This window comes from Dipodomys ordii, unplaced genomic scaffold (genome assembly GCF_000151885.1).
Source record: "Dipodomys ordii isolate 6190 unplaced genomic scaffold, Dord_2.0 Scaffold15, whole genome shotgun sequence".
Taxonomy (NCBI): domain Eukaryota; kingdom Metazoa; phylum Chordata; class Mammalia; order Rodentia; family Heteromyidae; genus Dipodomys; species Dipodomys ordii.
This window is the reverse complement of record NW_012267231.1, coordinates 3502499-3522628: the sequence shown is the minus strand read 5'-3', so window position 1 is coordinate 3522628 and position 20130 is coordinate 3502499. Positions and strand designations below refer to the sequence as shown.

The 20130-nt window shown below is 47.2% G+C and overlaps 1 protein-coding gene across 1 annotated transcript in view; it reads left to right on the top strand.

Annotated features, from left to right (window-relative positions):
- Agbl1 (ATP/GTP binding protein-like 1) overlaps positions 1–20130 on the top strand; it is a 361783-nt gene that overhangs the window by 187758 nt on the left and 153895 nt on the right. Inside the window, exons 18-19 of the mRNA XM_013011882.1 lie at positions 3835–3964; positions 14102–14233. Coding sequence (XP_012867336.1) covers positions 3835–3964; positions 14102–14233 — 262 coding nt within the window. The remainder of the gene's footprint in view (positions 1–3834; positions 3965–14101; positions 14234–20130) is intronic.

The following is a 20130-nucleotide window of genomic DNA, read 5'->3' as shown; positions in this document are numbered from 1 at the left end:
AGCAGTACCTCAAGACTACTGGGAGTTGCTTAAAAAAATAAAAAGTTGTTCAATTTATAGGCAATATTCACAATGGTTCCATCCATTTCCCTTTCTACATACCCATCCTTGCATCCATCCATCCATCCATCCATCCATCTTTTCATACATCCATCATCCATCCATCCACTTAGCCATCTACCTCTCTGTCTACCCCTCTCTTATTTTGTCCATGCATCCATCTGTCCATCCAGCCACCCATCCATCTCCCCATCTCCCCTGTCATCTGGAGAATCATCCTTTGGCCCATTCATTTATGCCATGCGGATGCAATCCCTGCTTCAGTGCCAAAGACATAAGACCGACGTTTTTAAAAAGACTTTCCTTTTCATCGAGGAACCCATAGTTTATTTTGTTAGAAAGTGAAGTCAGTTCTTCAAAGAAACTGGTATGATACAACACAGTGAAATCTGTAACAAAGGCTCTTGTGGTTTTGTTGGAACACAAATGAAGCGTTATTTTTTTCTCTCTCTCCAGGGGGATGGAAGGGCTGCAGAATTTCCCACAATTTTTATTTTAGCAAAGCAAGTAAATCTTTCCTCAGAGAAGCTGCTGGTGCCACAATGGCTTCTTGGGTTTTCTTTTTCTTGTGAAATTGGAGAGGCAGTGAGTTTATCTATGCCTAGGATCCTGCATAGGGAAAGGAAAGGAAACAGATGCACCTGAGATCCCATAGGTGTTCTTAGTGCACTTTCCCATTTTCTTGACCTTCCTTCCTTCCTCCCTTCTTTCCCTCCCTCCCTCCCTCTCTCTTTCCCTCTCTTTCTCTCTGCCTCTTTCTCCAAGAAAAATTTGAGTATTAAAGGTTAGGGACTTTTTCGACTTAGGCTGCAAGCGCTTGCTAATAAAGAGCAGATGCCTGGTGTGCATGTGAAGCCATCAGGTGTAGACAGACAAGGAAGGGGTCTGGGATCCTCCAGATTACACAGGTCTCCTCTAGGAACTTTTCAAGGCAGATCTGAACAATGAAGTCCAATACCGATCCGGGATCGCAGCTCTGGATTCTCCTAGAATCCAGGATCTGGACAGGGTGATGGAGAGGTCTGCACTCGCTGGTGGTTTATCTGGATTCGAGAGGCTCTTGGCTGAACCGTCTCATTTCCAGATGATCAGGACATCTGGGAGGCCGGCATCGAGCACCACACCATAGAACTATTTAACGTGAACCCTGATAATGGAGGCCTGGTGGGATCAAATGGATTCACCTGCAACACGAAGAAAGAGGAGGACATCATGTTTTCTTTCCCCTGCAAGTTTGCAGTTTCCAGGCCTGATCACCACAGCATTGTTCTTCAAAGCAAGGCGGGACTTCGGGCTCTCTTGGAAGGACAAAGCGCAGGCTGCTCATTCTCTTCTCAGTGGGGGAGCGGCCTCTGTCCTCACAGAAACGCTACAGCAGATAAAAAGCCCAGGCGCGTCTCATCTTCAGATGCTTAACACGAATCCCCCTGGAAGCACGGCGGCCCAGACCGCGGGTACTACGAACACAAAACACCAAATGGATTTGGAGATGGGAGGCAAATGGATCTGATTTAAGACAGAAAGCTCTCTGGTGAGGGGTAGTACGTGTTATCATTGTGTGTCATGGCAAAGCCATGGGTGCACGTGGACGTACCCCAAAATCACAGCCACACAGAGCCCCGAGTTCGAATGCACCCATGTAGGGCCTTCCCTCACCCACATAAACGGTCATTTCCCCTAGCGCAAATAATCAAATGACCGTTTCCCCCCACCTAGCGGCCTTCCTGAATTTCTCTATTTCTCTCGCCGGACCCTCCGGGGCTCTGTGCTTGGCTCCTCTTAGAGGTCTTTCCCTGGCATTGTTTCATAGTCTATGTTCTGGTCAGCAATTTCTATTGGTGATTCCTTCATGTGGGTCTCCTGGACCCATCCTTCGCCTGTTCTATCCTGAAGGGGGCGGCTTGGATCAAGTTGACCGCAGCCCTCTTCTCTGGGGTCCCTAGCCAACGTTCCCATCTCTTCCTTTCTACTCGCCTGTAAGCCTGGTTTATTCTTCCCAAGGAGAAAGACTCGGATGAGCTGAGGAAATGGCGGGCAGCGTCGGGGCTGGGCTGCGCATTCCTGAGTGTTTCAGAGGGTGGCGAAGACGAGGTAGGGCCCAGACGCCGGCGTGGAAGTCACGGGAGAGACAGTGACGGACGCAGAGAGGGAGATGGGGCTGTGTAGTGTTTCTCCATGGAGGTCTGTGGGGGAGACTGTCTCCTTGGAGCCCCACATGATCCCAGAAGCCCCGGGGCACGGCGGTACAACCCTGTCATCTCGGCCCTCCAGTGGCAGAGGCCGGAGGATCCTAACATCACAAGACAAGGACAGATTCATGCTCTGGGGCAAGTGTGAAGGCAGCCTGGGATGCATGAAGACCCTGTGTCTCAAAATGCTGGATACGTGTGTGTGTGTGTGTGTGAGAGAGAGAGAGAGAGAGAGAGAGAGAGAGCGCACCAGGTTAGTGTATCTACTTGCTTTTTAATCTTAGAATATTGACTTCCAAATCTCATACCTGGGCCTGAGCTGGGGCCGTGGAACTCGGTCGTCTGAATGAAATCTCAAATCTCAGGCTTTTCTGGTGGCCACAGGAAAAATACTTGCTTTTCTATTTTCTTTTCTGCTCTTTTGAGGAACTGTGACCTCGAGTTCCGTTCCTGCGGTGTGGGCCTTTCCCACGCAGGTGCTGACGGCCCCCGGAAGTTAGTCTCCGGGGAGGAAGGAAAGGCAGGCCTGGCGGGATGGTGGGCCGCCGGTCCCACAGGGCGCTCGGAGCTTCATCTGCATAGGCGGGAATGTTTAGTTATTTATTTATTTTGAAGGACCTTGACTAATTTCACCGCAGTTATAAAGAAAACGTAAATATATCCCCAGTCCTGATGAAAATCCAGGTCGAGGCACGGAGAATCATGGAACGGTTGCCAAGCATCCCGAAACTCTGACATTTTGCCTGGAAAGCATCTTGATGGGAGAAAAGAAAAGGACGTGAAGCACCGCAGATGCGCTCACTTAATCCCGCTGGCCTGAGGGGTCTGCGTCCCATTGTACCTCCCTCCTTGGCTTCCGGGCAGAAGCAGTCATTCCTGTGTCCAGAGATCAAGCCACCATTGCCACTGACAAGAGCAAAAAAGGAGAGAGAGAAACACAGAAAGGAAGAAAAGAACAAAGGAATCAAAATAGGATGATGAACAACGCTGACCCTTTCTCAAGCCACAATATGTGTGTGTACATGTGTGTACACACGTGTGTACGCACACATGTGTTTTACCAATGCTAGGACTTGAAATCAGGGCCTGGGTGCCGTCACCACCACCCCCCATGGCAGGAAAAGAAGCAATTCACAAGGGATGGAAGGCTCTGGAAGGTTCAAGGCCAACAGGCCTGGGTGGGAGCCTGGAGTCATGTGACCGCGAGTCACTGGGACATTCCTGAGACGGAGTCTCCGCCCTGGGTGGCGGTAATAACCCACCACGCACAGCTACTGGGCCAGCTGGTTATACCATAGGTCAGAGCCACGCCCGCGCTCTCTGAGCTCAGCTTGCTGTATTGGTGGAACGGAGAAGCGCCTTGTGTGTTCTCGGTGGCTGGACCCATTGTGGGGAGGACTTGATCTTAACTGCCAACCCCATCGGTACGCAGTCTGGCCTGGTTTCCGCAGCGTCCTGGGCCAGCTGGGCAGGACTTAGAGGGACAGTTGGAGTCGTTCGTTGGTTTCGGTCTCGCCCAGTGTTCTTGGCTCAAGCGATTTCCTCCCACGCCTGGGTTGATTTGCTTACTCTTTTGTTCCCGCAGCCACAGGTGCTCGCTGAGAGGGGAGGACCTGAACCGGCAGTGGCTCTCTCCCCGCGCGCACCTCCAGCCGACGGTTTACCACGCCAAAGGACTCCTGTACTACCTGACGAGCATCGGCCGCAGGCCCGTGGTGAGTCCCTTCCTTCCCTCCCCAGCCCTTGCCTGCCTCCTCCTGCCTTCCAGGAGGCAGGTCGCACTCTGGTCAAGGGGGGAGCCCCAGGTGGAGTATTTTGAAGCATCAGCTTTGTGACCCGAGAGGGAGCAGGCCCATCCAAGGACTGCTGCAACGCGTCCGTCACACAGGCTCCGTTTAAATCCCCTAAGAAAGGAGTGCTCTCAGGTTGGCCAGTCCAAAAGGCGTTGGGATTCAGCGCGTTCATACCCTGCGACCTAACCCTCCTTCCTTCCTTCTCCAAGAGGGGGTTGGGGGTTCTAAACCAACCTGGAGGCCCGCAGTTTCTCCAGGACGCACGGGATGCGGATAGACGTGAGGTACACACTTGCAGCTTATTGCAGGAAGAGGGCGGGCGTAGGGAGGGCGGTCAGCACTGCGGAGTTCCAGGGCACACGGAGCGGGCACCAGGACCAGGGAGTCGGACTCCCCCAGGGGGTCAAACTGGCAACCTTGGGACCATCCCACACGGGCGGTGAGCGCCAGTCGCCCGCAGTGGCCTGAGTGCTTAGCCAGAGAAAGATGTTATCCAGGGAAGCGTGCCAGGGGCTGACAGTTCACCTCCCAGAGGCCGGAAGAAGGGCAAAGCTTTCTAATATCCCAGACTTGCTGAGCCAGCTCTCGATAGCGGAGAACTCCGGTTCCACACTGGGTAAAACAGAGACTAGGGCTGGGTCCACCCCTTTATCTTCAACCCAGGAAACACCATAGTCTCTGCTGCCAGCCCTCCAGAAGCCTGGCACCTGCCTCATGGCTGAAACTTGGAGAAAGGCTGTCTGCCTGAGTGGAAGCCATTAGCCTGCAGGAGGAGACAGATCTAAAGGAAAGATCTCTCTGTCTTGTGCACATTCACACACACACACACACACACACACACACACACACACACACACAGGGGCATTAAACCCACAACAAAGCAGGATTTCTTTCTGCTCTGACAGTCTCTAATTGAAGAACAGAACATTTATTTTCAAGCGTGACAGGTGAAAGGCTTGTTTAAAAATATAAATAAACATTAATTAGCTATAAACATGACAGCCACAGACGTGTTTCCTGCTGGGACCATCTGAGAGGTGGGTGAGGAACAGCTGAGTGCTAAATGTGACTCGCAGTGCTGCAAAGCTCTCTAATGGGCCGCGCACCACGGTTTTGCTCACCTGCGAGGCGGTATTTAAACCACAACTTTCTGAGAACACAAGCGGAGTCACTCACGCTGCACGTGGGCCGATTCTGCCCTGGGAATTGGCCCCACGTGTCCAGATAGACTCCCGGGCTATATGGTTCGAGATGAATGGCAGCTCTGCCCAATCTCTGGCTCTTATGCAAATGTCTTCTGAGGGATGGAGAAACCACCTTATGGTGACTAGGGTAGGTGGCGTCTTTTGTGTATGCTGTGTGGACATTTGCCCATAGGGAAATGGATTCAAAGGAACCATCAGGACCAATGAGAATATGGGATGGTTGAACATAGCAGTACCTCAAGACTACTGGGAGTTGCTTAAAAAAATAAAAAGTTGTTCAATTTATAGGCAATATTCACAATGGTTCCATCCATTTCCCTTTCTACATACCCATCCTTGCATCCATCCATCCATCCATCCATCCATCTTTTCATACATCCATCATCCATCCATCCACTTAGCCATCTACCTCTCTGTCTACCCCTCTCTTATTTTGTCCATGCATCCATCTGTCCATCCAGCCACCCATCCATCTCCCCATCTCCCCTGTCATCTGGAGAATCATCCTTTGGCCCATTCATTTATGCCATGCGGATGCAATCCCTGCTTCAGTGCCAAAGACATAAGACCGACGTTTTTAAAAAGACTTTCCTTTTCATCGAGGAACCCATAGTTTATTTTGTTAGAAAGTGAAGTCAGTTCTTCAAAGAAACTGGTATGATACAACACAGTGAAATCTGTAACAAAGGCTCTTGTGGTTTTGTTGGAACACAAATGAAGCGTTATTTTTTTCTCTCTCTCCAGGGGGATGGAAGGGCTGCAGAATTTCCCACAATTTTTATTTTAGCAAAGCAAGTAAATCTTTCCTCAGAGAAGCTGCTGGTGCCACAATGGCTTCTTGGGTTTTCTTTTTCTTGTGAAATTGGAGAGGCAGTGAGTTTATCTATGCCTAGGATCCTGCATAGGGAAAGGAAAGGAAACAGATGCACCTGAGATCCCATAGGTGTTCTTAGTGCACTTTCCCATTTTCTTGACCTTCCTTCCTTCCTCCCTTCTTTCCCTCCCTCCCTCCCTCCCTCCCTTCCTTCCTTCTTTCCTTCCTCCCTTCCTCCCTCCCTTCCTCCCTTCCTTCTCTTTCTCTGTCTCTTTCATTCTCTTTAGTTGTACAAAGGATATCTGCCTTCTGTGATAGAGAGTATAGATGAGAGACCTAACACATAGGCACAGAAAACTTTTAACATAAACATACATTGGAGTATTACTCTGTAAGCAAAATAAAACCCCCAAAAGATAAAACCCAAAACCATGAGTTCCTGATTCATTTAATAACACACATGAACTTCAGAACAAGTATGTCAAGTTGAAAGAAATCAGACACGAAAGACTACAACACTCTGTTTTATTAACGTACACTTCAGGTTCAGTAAAATTGGCAAAGATAGAAATTTGAACAATGTTTGCTTCTGGGGAAGGAGAATAGATAATAGGGGTCATGAGGGAACTTTCTAGGTTAGTTAAAATATTTGATATTCACGAACCCGTAGGGTTTAACCCAGGGAATTCAGAAAGACTAGGCTCAGCCCTACCTTCCAATAGAGAGAGAAGTCCAGTCCCAGCAATCCATGGGGCCGGACAGGTATGCAACATGGATAGATCAAGACCTCTACTGATTGAGTGACTCCGTGGCTAATGATTGACACTTGTCAATCATTCTGTGTCTACAGATGGCAGCGGGCTGCTTCTCTCCCTCGTACGTCTGGAAGTGCGGGGTGGGGGTGGGGGAACCGTTTGTAACACCCGTGGCACCTGCCAGTAGCTCCCTGCGAGTACGACCGTTCCCTTTTTGGGGGATTAATTAAGCCCACGGCCGGTCAGGCACCGTGCACGGTGGAAACCCCACCCCAGGAGCAGGACTGCCCCTTCTGTCCCAATCGATCGTGTCTCCAAATATCTCACTTTCAAAAACGTTTGGAGCCGATCAAAGCTGGGACAGGTGACATTTTGCTTTCTAATGAGTAGCGAAGGGCAGAGGTGGTTTAACTTCCTTTCTCCCTAGTAGAAATCGGATGTCATCCGAGAAGGTTTCTTTTTCTTTTTCTTTTCCTTTTATTGAGAACATCCGGGCATTAAAAAAAAAATCTTAGCTCCGTGAGTGGCATGTCTCAGAAATTCAAATGAAGAACAGGCATTAAAATGATAATGAGTTACCAGAGCATAGTAAATACAAAACAAACTCATGTATTCCACTGTGGGGTTGTGTGTGTGTGTGTGTGTGTGTGTGTGTGTGTGTGTGTGTGTGTGTGTGAATTTGCATGGGCTCTTAATGTTGCTGTTGTTTTTTTTTCTTTTTGGAAAGTAGGGCATTCCGATACATAACACCAGGAGCAAAGCTCTCCTGTTGCATTTCATTGCATCTAACGGGCGGTGTCATAAACTGTTGGTTATTGGTGCGTTGTGCTGAATTCGAGGTGTGAGTTTTCACCCCAGATTAAATATTGGAGGGGCCCAAAGGTTGCCTGTAAAGGAAAGCCTCTGTCTTAAGGCTGTGTTGGAACCATGGCAGATGCTGGCTCACTCTGAACAAAAATACCCAAAATTAAAAAAAATCCCTTTCAGGTTATGGATGTCTATAAAATTATAGATAGCTGCATAGAGGAGACATTGAAATAAACATCAGGCCTTAGCTATGATGACTTAGTGGGTCATAGATGTATAAAGAATGACTTAGGCAGTAAGGTTCTTTTTGTTTTTGGGCTAGACTAGGGCTTGGACTCAAGCATGTTTTACTCAAGGCCATCATTCTACCATTTGGAGCCACGGCTCCACTTCCGGCTTTTTCTTTTTCTTTTGGTGGTTAATTAAAGATGAAACTCTCATAGACTTTCTTGACCTGGAAATCCAAGATCTGAGATCCTCAGATCTCAGCCTCATGATTAGTGAAGATTATAGATGTGAGCCAGCAGTTTCCAGTTCTGCATTGATATTTATGGGTTCTAATAGAGGAGAGCCCATATCTCCCATGGTTACCATGGTGTACGCGTGCGTACGTGTGTGTGTGTGTGTGTGTGTGTGTGTGTGTGAGAGAGAGAGAGAGAGAGAGAGAAGGTGCTGATCATCCAGGTGAGATACCACCTCATCAGGTACAATAAGCAGCTCCTCCATCCCTGGTTCCAAATGCAGATCCAAAGACTTACAGCTGGTCCAGACTTTGCAAAGGGAACAGAACATGTTTTCTCTTCTTGATAACGATTCCCTAAACAACATGTGGTATGACATAATAGAATATTTATTAACGGTCCCATGGTATGAGGCATGAAAAGTAATCCAAAGAGATGCAAAGCATCCCGGGGGATGGGGCATACATTTACATGTAAACACGACACTATTTTATGTAAACTGACCTAAGTAGGCATAGATTTTGTATATGTGTGTGTGGTATGTGTGTGGGGTGGGGGGGGAATGTTCTGGAACAATTGCAGAGGGGTGGGAGGAGCTCTGGCTATGAATAAAATAACTGGGACATGCGTTCTCGTACACTTGGGCCGTGGAGGGCACAGCACACTTTGCCAGCACCTCCCTCACAGAGACACCCACCAGGTTGCAGGAACAGGGGCAGAATGCTGTCTGCACAGCGTTGCCCAGGCGCCAAGTCCCCAGGGCGTCCGTGAGCCTTGGGGTGAGGGTTTCGTTAGAAGTGTCCTGCTCTGGGGGTTTCTCATCGCATTTTCTCCCAATCCCATCCTCACCCCCACACACACACACTTCAGCTTCGCCGCCTTCATTTTCCTGTGGCAATGGAATAAATAATGCAGTGGCCTCCCTGCTGGAATCGAAGAGCGAGATGCAGATGTCAGGATTGGAAAAACGCGGCAGCTCAAAGCGAGCAAACAGAACAGTAAACACAGGCAGCGATAGTGAGCTGTGGGAAGCCAGGGAAGGGCTCGGGGAGGTGTGTTTTGAAATAGGGGTAACCTCTATGAACAGGGACCCCCAATTAACATGCAGAGGAACTGGAAAGAAGGACCGTGGGGAGACAGAGGAAGGGTGGAGGGGAGGAGCATAGGAATGCGGCTCCCATCAGCCCCATCGCCCAGTGGGAAACGGAAGACCTCACGTTCGCGTGCATCCAATTAGTCTCCCAGTTTAGCTGAGACAAGCATTCCCTGGGAAAAGCTTCTCAGGAGAGGCCTCGAGAGCTGGGTTGTAAGCTCATCATCCGACCCACACCAGACAAGACCCTTGGCTAGAGAGAAAACATGCCAGGAGGTGAAGAGGGGAATTGGGTTAGCAGGGATCTGAAGTCCCACACGCAGCACCGGAGCTCCAACCAAACTAAATGAGATGCCCTAGAACCTTCCAGATGGGCGTCTCTCCCTGAGTTCCCTTGCCCCAGGGAGGAGCCCAATCATTGTCTTATTGACTGAGCTCCCGAACTCAGATATTATCCTGAACATCTTCGCCGGCGCTCCACGTCCGTTCAGTCTGCAAGCTTGCGTGGATTTTCCGTCCTCTCTCTCTCACACCGTTCATTCTCCGTGTTCTTCCACCTGAGGCTTGTGGCTCTTGTCTGGGCTTGGTCGCTCGGACCCATTTATTTTAAACACACGACTGTTCATTTGTACGTGAATTTGTACAAAGGAGTTTTGTTGTGGTATTTCCATACATGCGTATATTTCCCCGATCCATTCTTTTTAGAAACGTTTATTATTCTCTTTAAGTAGTTGTACAAAGGGGTTGCCATTTATCAGCAGCTTATGAGTGCACCATCTCTTGATCGATGTCACCCCTTTTGAAATTCTCAGCCCTTCCTCCTCTCCCCTCCCTCTTCTTAATGTTGTAGGATATGCGTTGGCTTCTTAGCTACGTCTGTCCATCTTCTCCTCTTTGTTCGTCCACCCCTCCCCCCTTGATTCCACCTGACCTTTATGGTCCATCTGCTTCCTGGTATTATATTTTGCCCAACTTGGACTTTGGCTTCCTATCAGAATTCTCCCATGAATCTACTGCGTTTCAGCCGATGCATGTGTATGCACTGGTGTACCACGCGGAGTATTTCCTTAGGAGTTTGTGATACCCCTGACCAAATGATCTCATCAGGTTTCTCTTCCTTTCTCAAATGCTCCAAAAGCTTTGTCACTGCCTTCCAGAAATGCCCGATGGGCCTGCCATGGGCTGTGAGGGGATAGAGCCGCCTGCCCGGGGGGCCCTTCTGCACCTAGGTCCCATCCGCTCTCCTCTGGCCCTGGGCTCTGGAATTACTGTCAGTCTCAGAGGCCAACCTCAGTCTTCTCCGCTTCCCATTCGCTTGGTGAGACTCGGCCTCGGGTGATGGCCAGGCTGCTGTGTGGTGTGCATCCTTGTCCCAGGTACCATTCCAGATGCCACCTCTGAGAGGACCCAGGGCGCCTCCATTCCCGTCTCGGGGAAACCTATGATTGCAGCATGGTGACCTGGTAGCTTATAAGATCATTTTCCCCAAATATCTCTGGATAAACCAATGCCGAAATGAAAAACGTCATCTCCAAACGAGGGCAAAGCAGGGTTCACGCAGGTGCGCATGCACTTCCTAGGAGCTGAGTTTTATCCGAAGCTGAGGGTTCTCAGCTATAAAACGAGGACCTTGGATACCATCTACCTCCTCATTGTACTCTTTATTATATTTACTAAGTAATACAATGCATGTGGATTTTTAGCACATGGTGGCATAATTGTGTGGATTACAGGATATATTTAAAGACACTTTTTAGTCAGGGGTGTCTAAGTCTGTCATCAATGAATTCCTGGTATTATTAGTGCCACCATGGAAGGAGACACTCTGTTACATTCAAACGTTTATTTCTCCGGCCACATAACAGGCATCCAGTAGATAGATGACAGATCAATTGACAAGTGAGCAAGACAGGCCTATTGATTAATTAACCCTGCAGATACACAGTACCTAGACTCGGTGGGGGGAGGGGATTACTGCTTTCTACTCTAGCCTAAAATTATACTGAAGAAAATGTCAGTATTCAATCTTCCAGAAAAGGAAAAGAGGAAAGCTTCCTCCACTGTCTTCTAATTGCCCCCTGCAATTTGGAGGAACACATGTCTCTGATAAGTAACAGGCTTTTATTTTGGAGGATGTCATCTGAGCAGCGAGTAGAACAATGTCTCCATCTCCTCTATCCCGAGTCCTCAGAGCCCAGGAGATCTCCTAGGGCATGGCTGTGTTCCGTGTCACAGGTGAACAGGCCTGGCATTTGTCATTTACCTCGGCTTTCAGGGTCTGGAAGGATCCTGGGGGAAAATAATAATAATATAATAATAACAACAACAGTTCTTTTCTCCAGCTGAATTCATCTAAAATTAAAACCTAAAAAAAAAACACTCCCCCCTCTTTTCCCCTAACCATCATGTGTTTTTATTTCTAGCATCTTCCCAGTGGGTTGATTCAAGAGACAGTGACTTTTGCCAACCCGACACTTCCACATCAAGCATGAGAAAAAAAAAAAAAAGATAGATTCTTGGCTTTGAAGTCCCTTAGATTCTCCAGTGCTATTTTCATATGTGGCCAAGAAGGGAAAGGAAATAAACATCTCCCAAGATGGAGGAAAGATCTTCAGTGGAAGAGCTTCTAAGGTCTGGGAGCCTGGCCCCAGTCAACCAATTGACCTGAGCCCTTCGGATGAAGGGACTTAGGGAGTCCATCTGCTACCACTTCAGAACTGGACGAGTGACTGCGCAGTCCACCTCCCCCTTCCAAACACGAGTGAGGAGTAGGAATCCTGCATCCTTGAGTTCAGTGAGGTTGTCTGGGAGAACCGAACAAAAGCATCTCTCTCCAATCAGGGACTGGAAGGAGGCACACACAGAATACAGAAACACTAACAGGATCTTAGACGGGAGTGTGGCGGTGGGAGAGGAGGCGTGATGCAACTTCTTTCGTTTGCGCATTTTGCGTGTCGAATGGAGGGAGCTGTATAGACGAACTGGACAGATGAATGTAGCATTCAGCTCTGGCTGGCTAACGATGACCCCCCCACACTTAGCGGCTTTAACACAAATGACACATCCTTCATGACGATTCTGATTCGAACATGGTCTGTGTGGATGGGATCGTTCCTCCAGTTGGAGCAGGTAGGTTAGGGACGGATAGTCTTAAGACAGGATCTGTCCACCTGTCTGGTGGTTGACCTTGTGGTGTGGCTCCCTCCTCCAGCAGACAAGCCTATGCTGATTCCTAGAGAAAGCAGGAGAGCAAATCTAGGGGCAAGCGCTTTAGAAGCCTCTGCCTGTCTTGTGCCTCTCCATCCTTTCTTTCTTTTTTCCTTCATGCATCTTAATTATGATAAAAGCATTGTCCAGAGGGGCTAGTTACGTAAGTCAGGCAGAGTATAGTTCTTTGTGAACAGTGTCACCCCTTCCCTTGTTCTCTCCCAGTTTTTCCTGTCCCATCCCCACCCACAGGCTGTAGAGTTCATTTTCGATAGTGTCCAGTGAGATCAACTGCTGCCTGCTTAGTCCCTCCCATTCTGTGCCTCCTCTTAACCCTCCCGATGGGATTATACTCATCCATCAGAAAGACTGATATCGTTGAACCATTTGTAAGGAAATAAAAGACTTGGGGGAGGAGAGAATCACATTAAATGAAGTAAGCCAGGCCCAGAGAAACACAGGTTGCGTGTTTTCCCTCATTTGTGGTTAGCTAGAATGTGCCTCTAAATCTCCACGTAAGCACACCGGATGGTATAACGAAAGAATACACCGGGACATGATAAATTATACCAGGTCTCCAGGCATTCACACAGACTAAAGGAGGATGCGCTCAGGAGCACCAGGGCGCGTCTGATCCTATAAAGTAATATTTATCAAAAGGAACTCCAGGAAATGGAAACAAGAGGTGTTGGTTTTTTACTTTTCCCTTAGTTGCTGCTTTTTGTTTTCTTTTCCTCGGGTCTGTTTGTTCACGTACCTGTGGGTTCTTCATACACAAAGATGTCCTCTGGCTCGGCTGAGTTCCAGGGTGAAGAGAGACACGTTCTGTCTCTAGGTGGCGCGGTGCAGAGTTCCGTGTGAGAGTCACTGGACATGGATTAAATTTTTTTTTTCCCTTATCTTCATTATTGACATCTGTCTTGGTAGGAATGGGATTTCACATCCCCGTCCCTCGCCATGTGGCTCGCAGAACAAACATATAAAAGGAATTTACCTCCCTGAGCCGTGAACAAGGTGACTTTCCTTTGATGAGTGGGTCGTGGGCAGAGAGAAGACATTGGCTTTGCTTCAGCAAAAGCTGTAATAGTCAGCGCGTGAATCAAAACCTCTGACTAATTTTTTTTCCCCCCTCTGCTACAAAAATAGCAGGTCCCAAATTAGGGCTTCTCCTTTAGCTGAGATCTGAGAGTGCAGCCAGGCAGGAGAAAGTCACACCTGATCTACAGCAAGCAAGAACAAAGAATCAACTTTCTCCGGGGCAGCCCTTGAGCTGTAATAGGGACTCAGTGGCTGCATTTGAAGCTGGAGGAGCATTACAGTGATTTATTAACTCCGCTTTGTGTGTGTGTGTGTGTGTGTGTGTGTGTGTTTAACTCATCGCTTTAAAATAGATCTCTCCTATTGACTGTGTACATTATTTAACACTGTCATTTATATTTTTAAGTGCCTTTGTTGCTGGTTCCTCTCCCAGCTCTGACCCTGCGTTCTTCTCAGGCACCGGGACGTTTCTCAAAAGGGGGTCTTCTTGACGTTCAGCACCCCGAGTTTCACACCCCTGCCCTGCTAATTCCAGGGGTACGGTGCTTCCTCCCCGTCACCCGAGTGTGCCCCACCTGGCAGCCTCAGAGTTAACAGCACCGGCCCGAGAAGTGTGGCATTGCACAGGAGTGATGTGGACGCGTTTGTTTGTTCTCTTCCTGCCGTGTGGCGGCTGCAGGTCTTCTGTGATTTCCACGGCCACTCCCAGCGGAAGAACGTGTTTCTCTACGGGTGCAGTGTGAAGGAGACACTGTGGCAGGCGGGCTGCGCCGTGGGGGCCCCTGGTCTCGTGGAGGATGTCAGCTACAGGGTAAGTCACGGGGAGAGACCCCCAGTGCTTCTTGGAGACTCGTGCCCCGTGCATGGTTTGCTAAGCCAGCCTCCTTCCCTCTGAGAGAGAGAGAGAGAGTGTCCTGGCACCCTGTTCATCCTCTTGATTTTCAATTTTCCAAATAGGAGCATGATTATTTTAACTAGAGATCTCTAGCAGAAGCAGGATTATGGCTTGGGAGGTGGCCCTGCACCAGTGTTTAAGAATGGGCTACTGCCATTTGTCTCTCCTTTCTATGTGATTCGATGTACTATAAAAGGCATGGGCATTGGGGACAGTGAGCCTGATTTTAATGCCTGGCTTTACACTAAGTCTTAACCCTGTGCAGTTAAGTCAGGAACATCTTATCTCCGGATCACCACTCCATCCACTTACAAAATGAAAATATTAAAGTACCAGTACTTCAAAACAACCCTGATATTTTAAATACTAATGTATTTTTTTAAGCCCTGAAGATATTAAAATACTCTAGAGCCAAGTGCTGGTGACTTCAACCCTTGGGGTTTTTGCTCCTCAGGATGCTGAGATCTGAGGATTGAAGTTCCAAGCCATTCCTGGGCAGAAAACTGTGTGACTCTTTAGCTCCAATGAACTACCAAAACAGTGGGAGTGAAATTGTGACTTACGTGGTAGAGCTCTAGCCTTGAGCAACAAACACTTAAGAGAGTGCCCAGGCCCGGTCTGATTACTTTTGATAACAGATAGATAGGCAGATAGGCAGACAGATCCTGCCTCTGGGACTGTAGATAATAGGAGAAGACAATAATTACACAGGGGGGTTCACTGGCTAGAATTCCGCTGTCCCCATGGTGACAAACAGGAATGAAGGAGGAGGAGGAAAGAAAGGAGGGCTGAGAGAGCTAAGGTACACCAGCCTCAAAAAGACACAGAGCCCTTTGCTGCGAAGTTATATGAGGAGGAGGAAAATTACCGTGGCAGTGGCCTCTTCTAAATGGTCCTCTTCTAAATGGTTCCCGTGGGGTCTGCTGGTTAACTGTGTACAAAATAGTTTCATCTCCCAGGTTAAGGATTATGTTCAAAGAGGTAAAAATCTAGTGAGCTATGAAGTTTGGAAAGACTCAATCTGTTCCCTGATTTTCTTTTCCTTCTCCATTTACCTTTACCTGTGTGCATTATTAATTTTTTTTTCTTTTTCCCAGGCCTGGGGCTTGAACTCAGCGCCTGGTACTGTCCCTGAGCTTCTTTTGCTCAAGGCTAGCACTCTACCACTTGAGCCATAGCACCACTTCTGGCTTTTTCTGTGTATGTGGTGCTGAGGAATTGAACCCAGGGCTTCATGCATGCTGGGCGAGCGCTCTACCGCTGAGCACCTTCCCAGCCCGACTTTCCAATCCTTCAGCATTACTGTCAATAGAGTAATTACACGCTCTATTATATTTCACACAGACCCGACACATCTATTCAGTGTCAGTGTTATTAATCAACCCTTTGGGAACAATTGCTGGTTGTGTTGTTCCAAATAAGTCGATGACCCCATTTACAAAACACATGTACAAACCTGGAAAAAAAAAAGTCATCAAAAACGATCATTTTAGGACTCTGGAAATTGACCCAGTATAGACAACAGCTTGAAAACCATTCTTTTTGCTAGATCATCGTGGAAGAATAGCAAGAGTTTGTGACTTTCTTCCCTACAGCTGTTCCTAACCCCAACATTCTATAGTCATCAAATCTGCACAGGTAACATGCTCAGGAGGCGGAGTCAGAGAGACCCTTTCTCAGGAGAAAAAAAGAAAAAGAAAAAGCTTTATCAGTATAAGGATGGACATGCACATGTGTGCACGCACACACATACACACACACACAAATGTACCGAAGAAATCTTTGAAATGAGAAGGTAATAGAAGGATGGAGACAAGCCATTTCTTATCCCAGAATTTTGAGAAGATGTATGCCTTTGTATAAACTACACCCTGTTTGTGGGCAAAAGAAATCTAGAGCTATTTGAGAACTGGCCACGACTTTGAAGGTCTTCTAGACCCCCAGATAAATGGAGCACTGAGAACGGAAGCGTTCTGGGCTGAAGATGCACAGATCACAGACTACCCCAGCTCCTGAAGCAGATGGAGCCGACAAGCTACGCCGCACACATTTCAGAGAGGAACAAGAAGAGAGATTTATTTAATCCAGGAAAGTGCTGGCGTTTCCAAAAAGCATTTTGCAAACAAACACATTTTTTTTTAAAAGAAGAAGCTGGCAATGTTATAGAATAAAAAAATCTATAGTATCAGGTTTTTTTTAAACCTGAATCTAAAGAGTTGGTTTCTACAGACTTCATTGTTTCCAGGGTGTAGTTTATCCCTGAAGAATTAATTATAAACGAAAGAGTAGATAAATTGGACTTACATTTAAAGGGTTCTGCTCTTCAAAATGGAAAATGAGAAAAATGTTCAAAAATCATCCATGTGATAAAAGGCTGCTGTGTCTAGAATACAGGAAGAATTTTTTTCCAAGCCAAGAAGACAAACTTTTACTTTTTTTAATTTTTAAATTGTGGTGTCAAGCTATGGATTCATCCATGCTAGGCAAGACTGTATCACTAACTACGTTCCCTGCCCCAACAAAACAATTTTTAAAAATTAAGAAGGAAAAAAACCCAGAAATTGAGCAGAAGATGTAATTGGACACTTCTCCTAAGGTGATATGCAAATGCCTCATATGTAAATTACTCATGTAAACAAATCATAGAAATGCTACTCATTATTATTCATTACTAATATTTCTCAGGTAATTACAAATTGAAACCATGACAGGATAGCAGTCCACCATCACTGCAGTGATAATAATAATAATTTTAGAAAAGGATCAGAATTGCCAATTGTCTGAGAAAGGAGGCTTGGAAACCGATGTCATCATTTATGTACAATGGTGGAAATGTACAATGGTGTAGACACTTCAGGAAACAAATCAATAGTTTCCTGAAGGATAAAAGTACTTTTAACAGACAGCCCAACAATTCTCTGCACATGTATTTGTGTAGAAGTGGTAAGCCACACCCAAATGAACACTTGCGATGAATGTTTATAACAGCATTACATATAATACCCCAGTTGGTGTGTGCCTACCATGTGTATATATGTACATAAAGCACAGTATGTATTCATGCAGTAGAACAGGTTCTCCAGTTTCAAAAAAACCAAAGTGCCGTATTACTTACCCATGCTCCAAAAATACACTAAGTGGCAGAAATAGTGGCTTGTACCTGCTACCTACTCAGGAGTTTGAAACCTAGAGAATCACAGTTCAAGTCCAGTTTTGAAGGGGGGAAAAACTGGGAGATCTTGTCACAACAAACCAAGAGCTGTGTATCGTAATAGCTGCCTGTCATCTCAGCTACACTTGACTTGTAAATAGGAGAATCGCTATCCAGAATGCCCAAGGGCAAAAAAAAATATGTAAGATTCTATTTGGATGGAAATGAGACCCAAAAGGCTGGCAGTTTGGGAGAATATATGTGAGGATGGGAAGAATTATAGCAATGGTTGCGTTCTAGGGCTGAATTGTGGCTGGTTTCACAACCACCTTCACTAAAATACTTTAAAGCTGATAGGACTCTGCTGTGCATTTATATAATAATTAAAAAATTAGTGATCAGCACTTCCAAGTGTCTGAAGAAGGAGCATTGAAAGTCTGAGGCCAGCTAAGTAGAGGATCTCCTGAGAAAAAGGAAGGGAAGGAAGGAAGGGAGGAAGGAGAAGAAAAGAGAAGGAAGAAGAGGAGGCGATGATAAACCTCGCTGTTGAAAAGCTTTGGTTCAAGTTTGATTTCAAGAAGATGGATGAAGTAGAGGATGGGAATCCTGCGATAATGAAATCCGCAGCCTTTGAGGACACACGGGGGAGAGACGAAATAAAACCAGGGTTGCACGCTCCTGCAAGGGAAATGCCCGCTCTGGTGTGACATTTACTGGCGCTGATCTTGTTCATCAGTTCCCAGTCTTGATGACAGGTAGAAATAACGACTCAGGAGTCATCGTACGGTGCCAAAGATGAATCTAAGTACATGCATTCACAGATTGCATGTGCATTTAAAACTTCTGTCCACCGCACCTCGTAGAATGTCTCACAGCACTAGAGGATGCTCTGCTAATATCTGTTCAGTGAACAAATGCACATTCTGGCGTCTATACCGCGTTCCCTATGAAGGATGGAAAGCCACACACATCGCCCCTTTTTCTTTCAAATACCAGTCGTGGTTGAACTCCACCCTGAACTGTAGGGAGGAGTAACGGGGGTTCCCCACAACCCTGGCACGTGCATCATCCACGGATGAGAAGACAGTGGGAGGTGAAGGTATTTCCCGTTTAAAAGGCCCCGCTTCTCAGACAGGCTCCTGGCTTTCCGGGGAGTGCTCTGGATTTGGGGACCTCAGGAGCGTCTCTTCAGAGTCAAATCGAAGTCAGGTAAGACGATGGATTGGATTTCTACAGTGCTTTAAAAAAAAAGCAGCGTACTTGAATCCAGCTCAGCCTGTTCCCCACGTGGTTGGTTAACCTCGCACCTGACACTACAGCACCTGCGTGGTCGTGACCCGGTGCGTACCCAAATGTGCACAGCTCATCCCGAGGCCTCTCACAGTCTCTGCCTGCGCCGTCTCCGGACGGTGGAACACACCAGCCCCCGTCCCAGGCCGTGGCTAGATAGGAATATACAACCATAACCAGGGAAGACTAATTCTCCCATTGTAGAGATGAAGGCCCCCCAAACTCAGGCAGGCCGAGTAATCCATCAGCAAGTGTCTGTGGGAGCTGGACCTCTCTCTGTCCTGGTCTGTTGGGCTCTGCTCTGCCTGTCTCTAATCTCTGTAATGAGATGCCTAGTACTTTGTGTCTAGGAACAGGCTGGATCACAGCGGCATCTTTCTGCTCTTGAATCATCTTTAAATAAAACTTCTATAGCCTACGTTTAGAAAAGAAGAGCCAGAAAAGTCTGTTGAAGGACACGTTCATAATAAGTGTACATGCTATCACAATATATATGTATACATATACAAATATATATATGTCTCATTTGAGCCCCTTTACATGCCTGTGGGACAGTAATGTTCCTTTTGAGCTGTAGCACTCATCTGTTTCCTATTCACACACACGCACGCACCCACGCACCCAAGTTCCCATCTAGAATGCTGTCATTGCCTCTCTTTCTCTCATATGGAACTAGTTATGCAAACCTAAAAGAGAAACGAGATGAAAACTTACAGTGCTACAGTTCTGGCGCCAGTTACTTGAACAGATCGGCGATTCCTGTGGAAATAGGCGGAGGATGATCGGTTTCACCTCACCCCTGCCCTGTGGGCCAGACTCCGGCGGAGGGTCCTAGTTAATCAAGGCCCCCCCCCCCAAGATACAGGCAGTGGCTTAGAACGCATGGCCATTGCCCTGGGATTGTATTAGCTGGTGGAAAACAGACTCGCTTAATGTCAAGACACCAAACCAGAGAGCTCAGACAGCACCAAGCCAGTGTAACAGTCATAGCGGTAGCAATAATGACATGTAATAGCTATGCGTCTACATGTGTGTGTTTACCTTCAAGGCCCTGGCTGTCCTTGAACTCACTGCCTTTCTGCCCCCATGCCCCCCCCAATCAAAGATACCCAGATGCAGAAGAATATTATTTTCAAACTACTGAAAATTAAACTATATACTACAAGGAGGCAGAGAGACAAAGAACTGTATCATCCCAAAGTACGGCAAAAGGATGATGTTACCCCTGACCTCCCAAGAAGAACTGGAAAAAAAAAAGAAGAGAAGGGAGTAAAAAGTTCAGCCCTGAGATGAACACTCCACCTGCCCAGAATCCTTTCCCCTGAGAAGTTACTCTCCAAAAGTGGAGGCAGAATAAGACTTTCTTGGATAA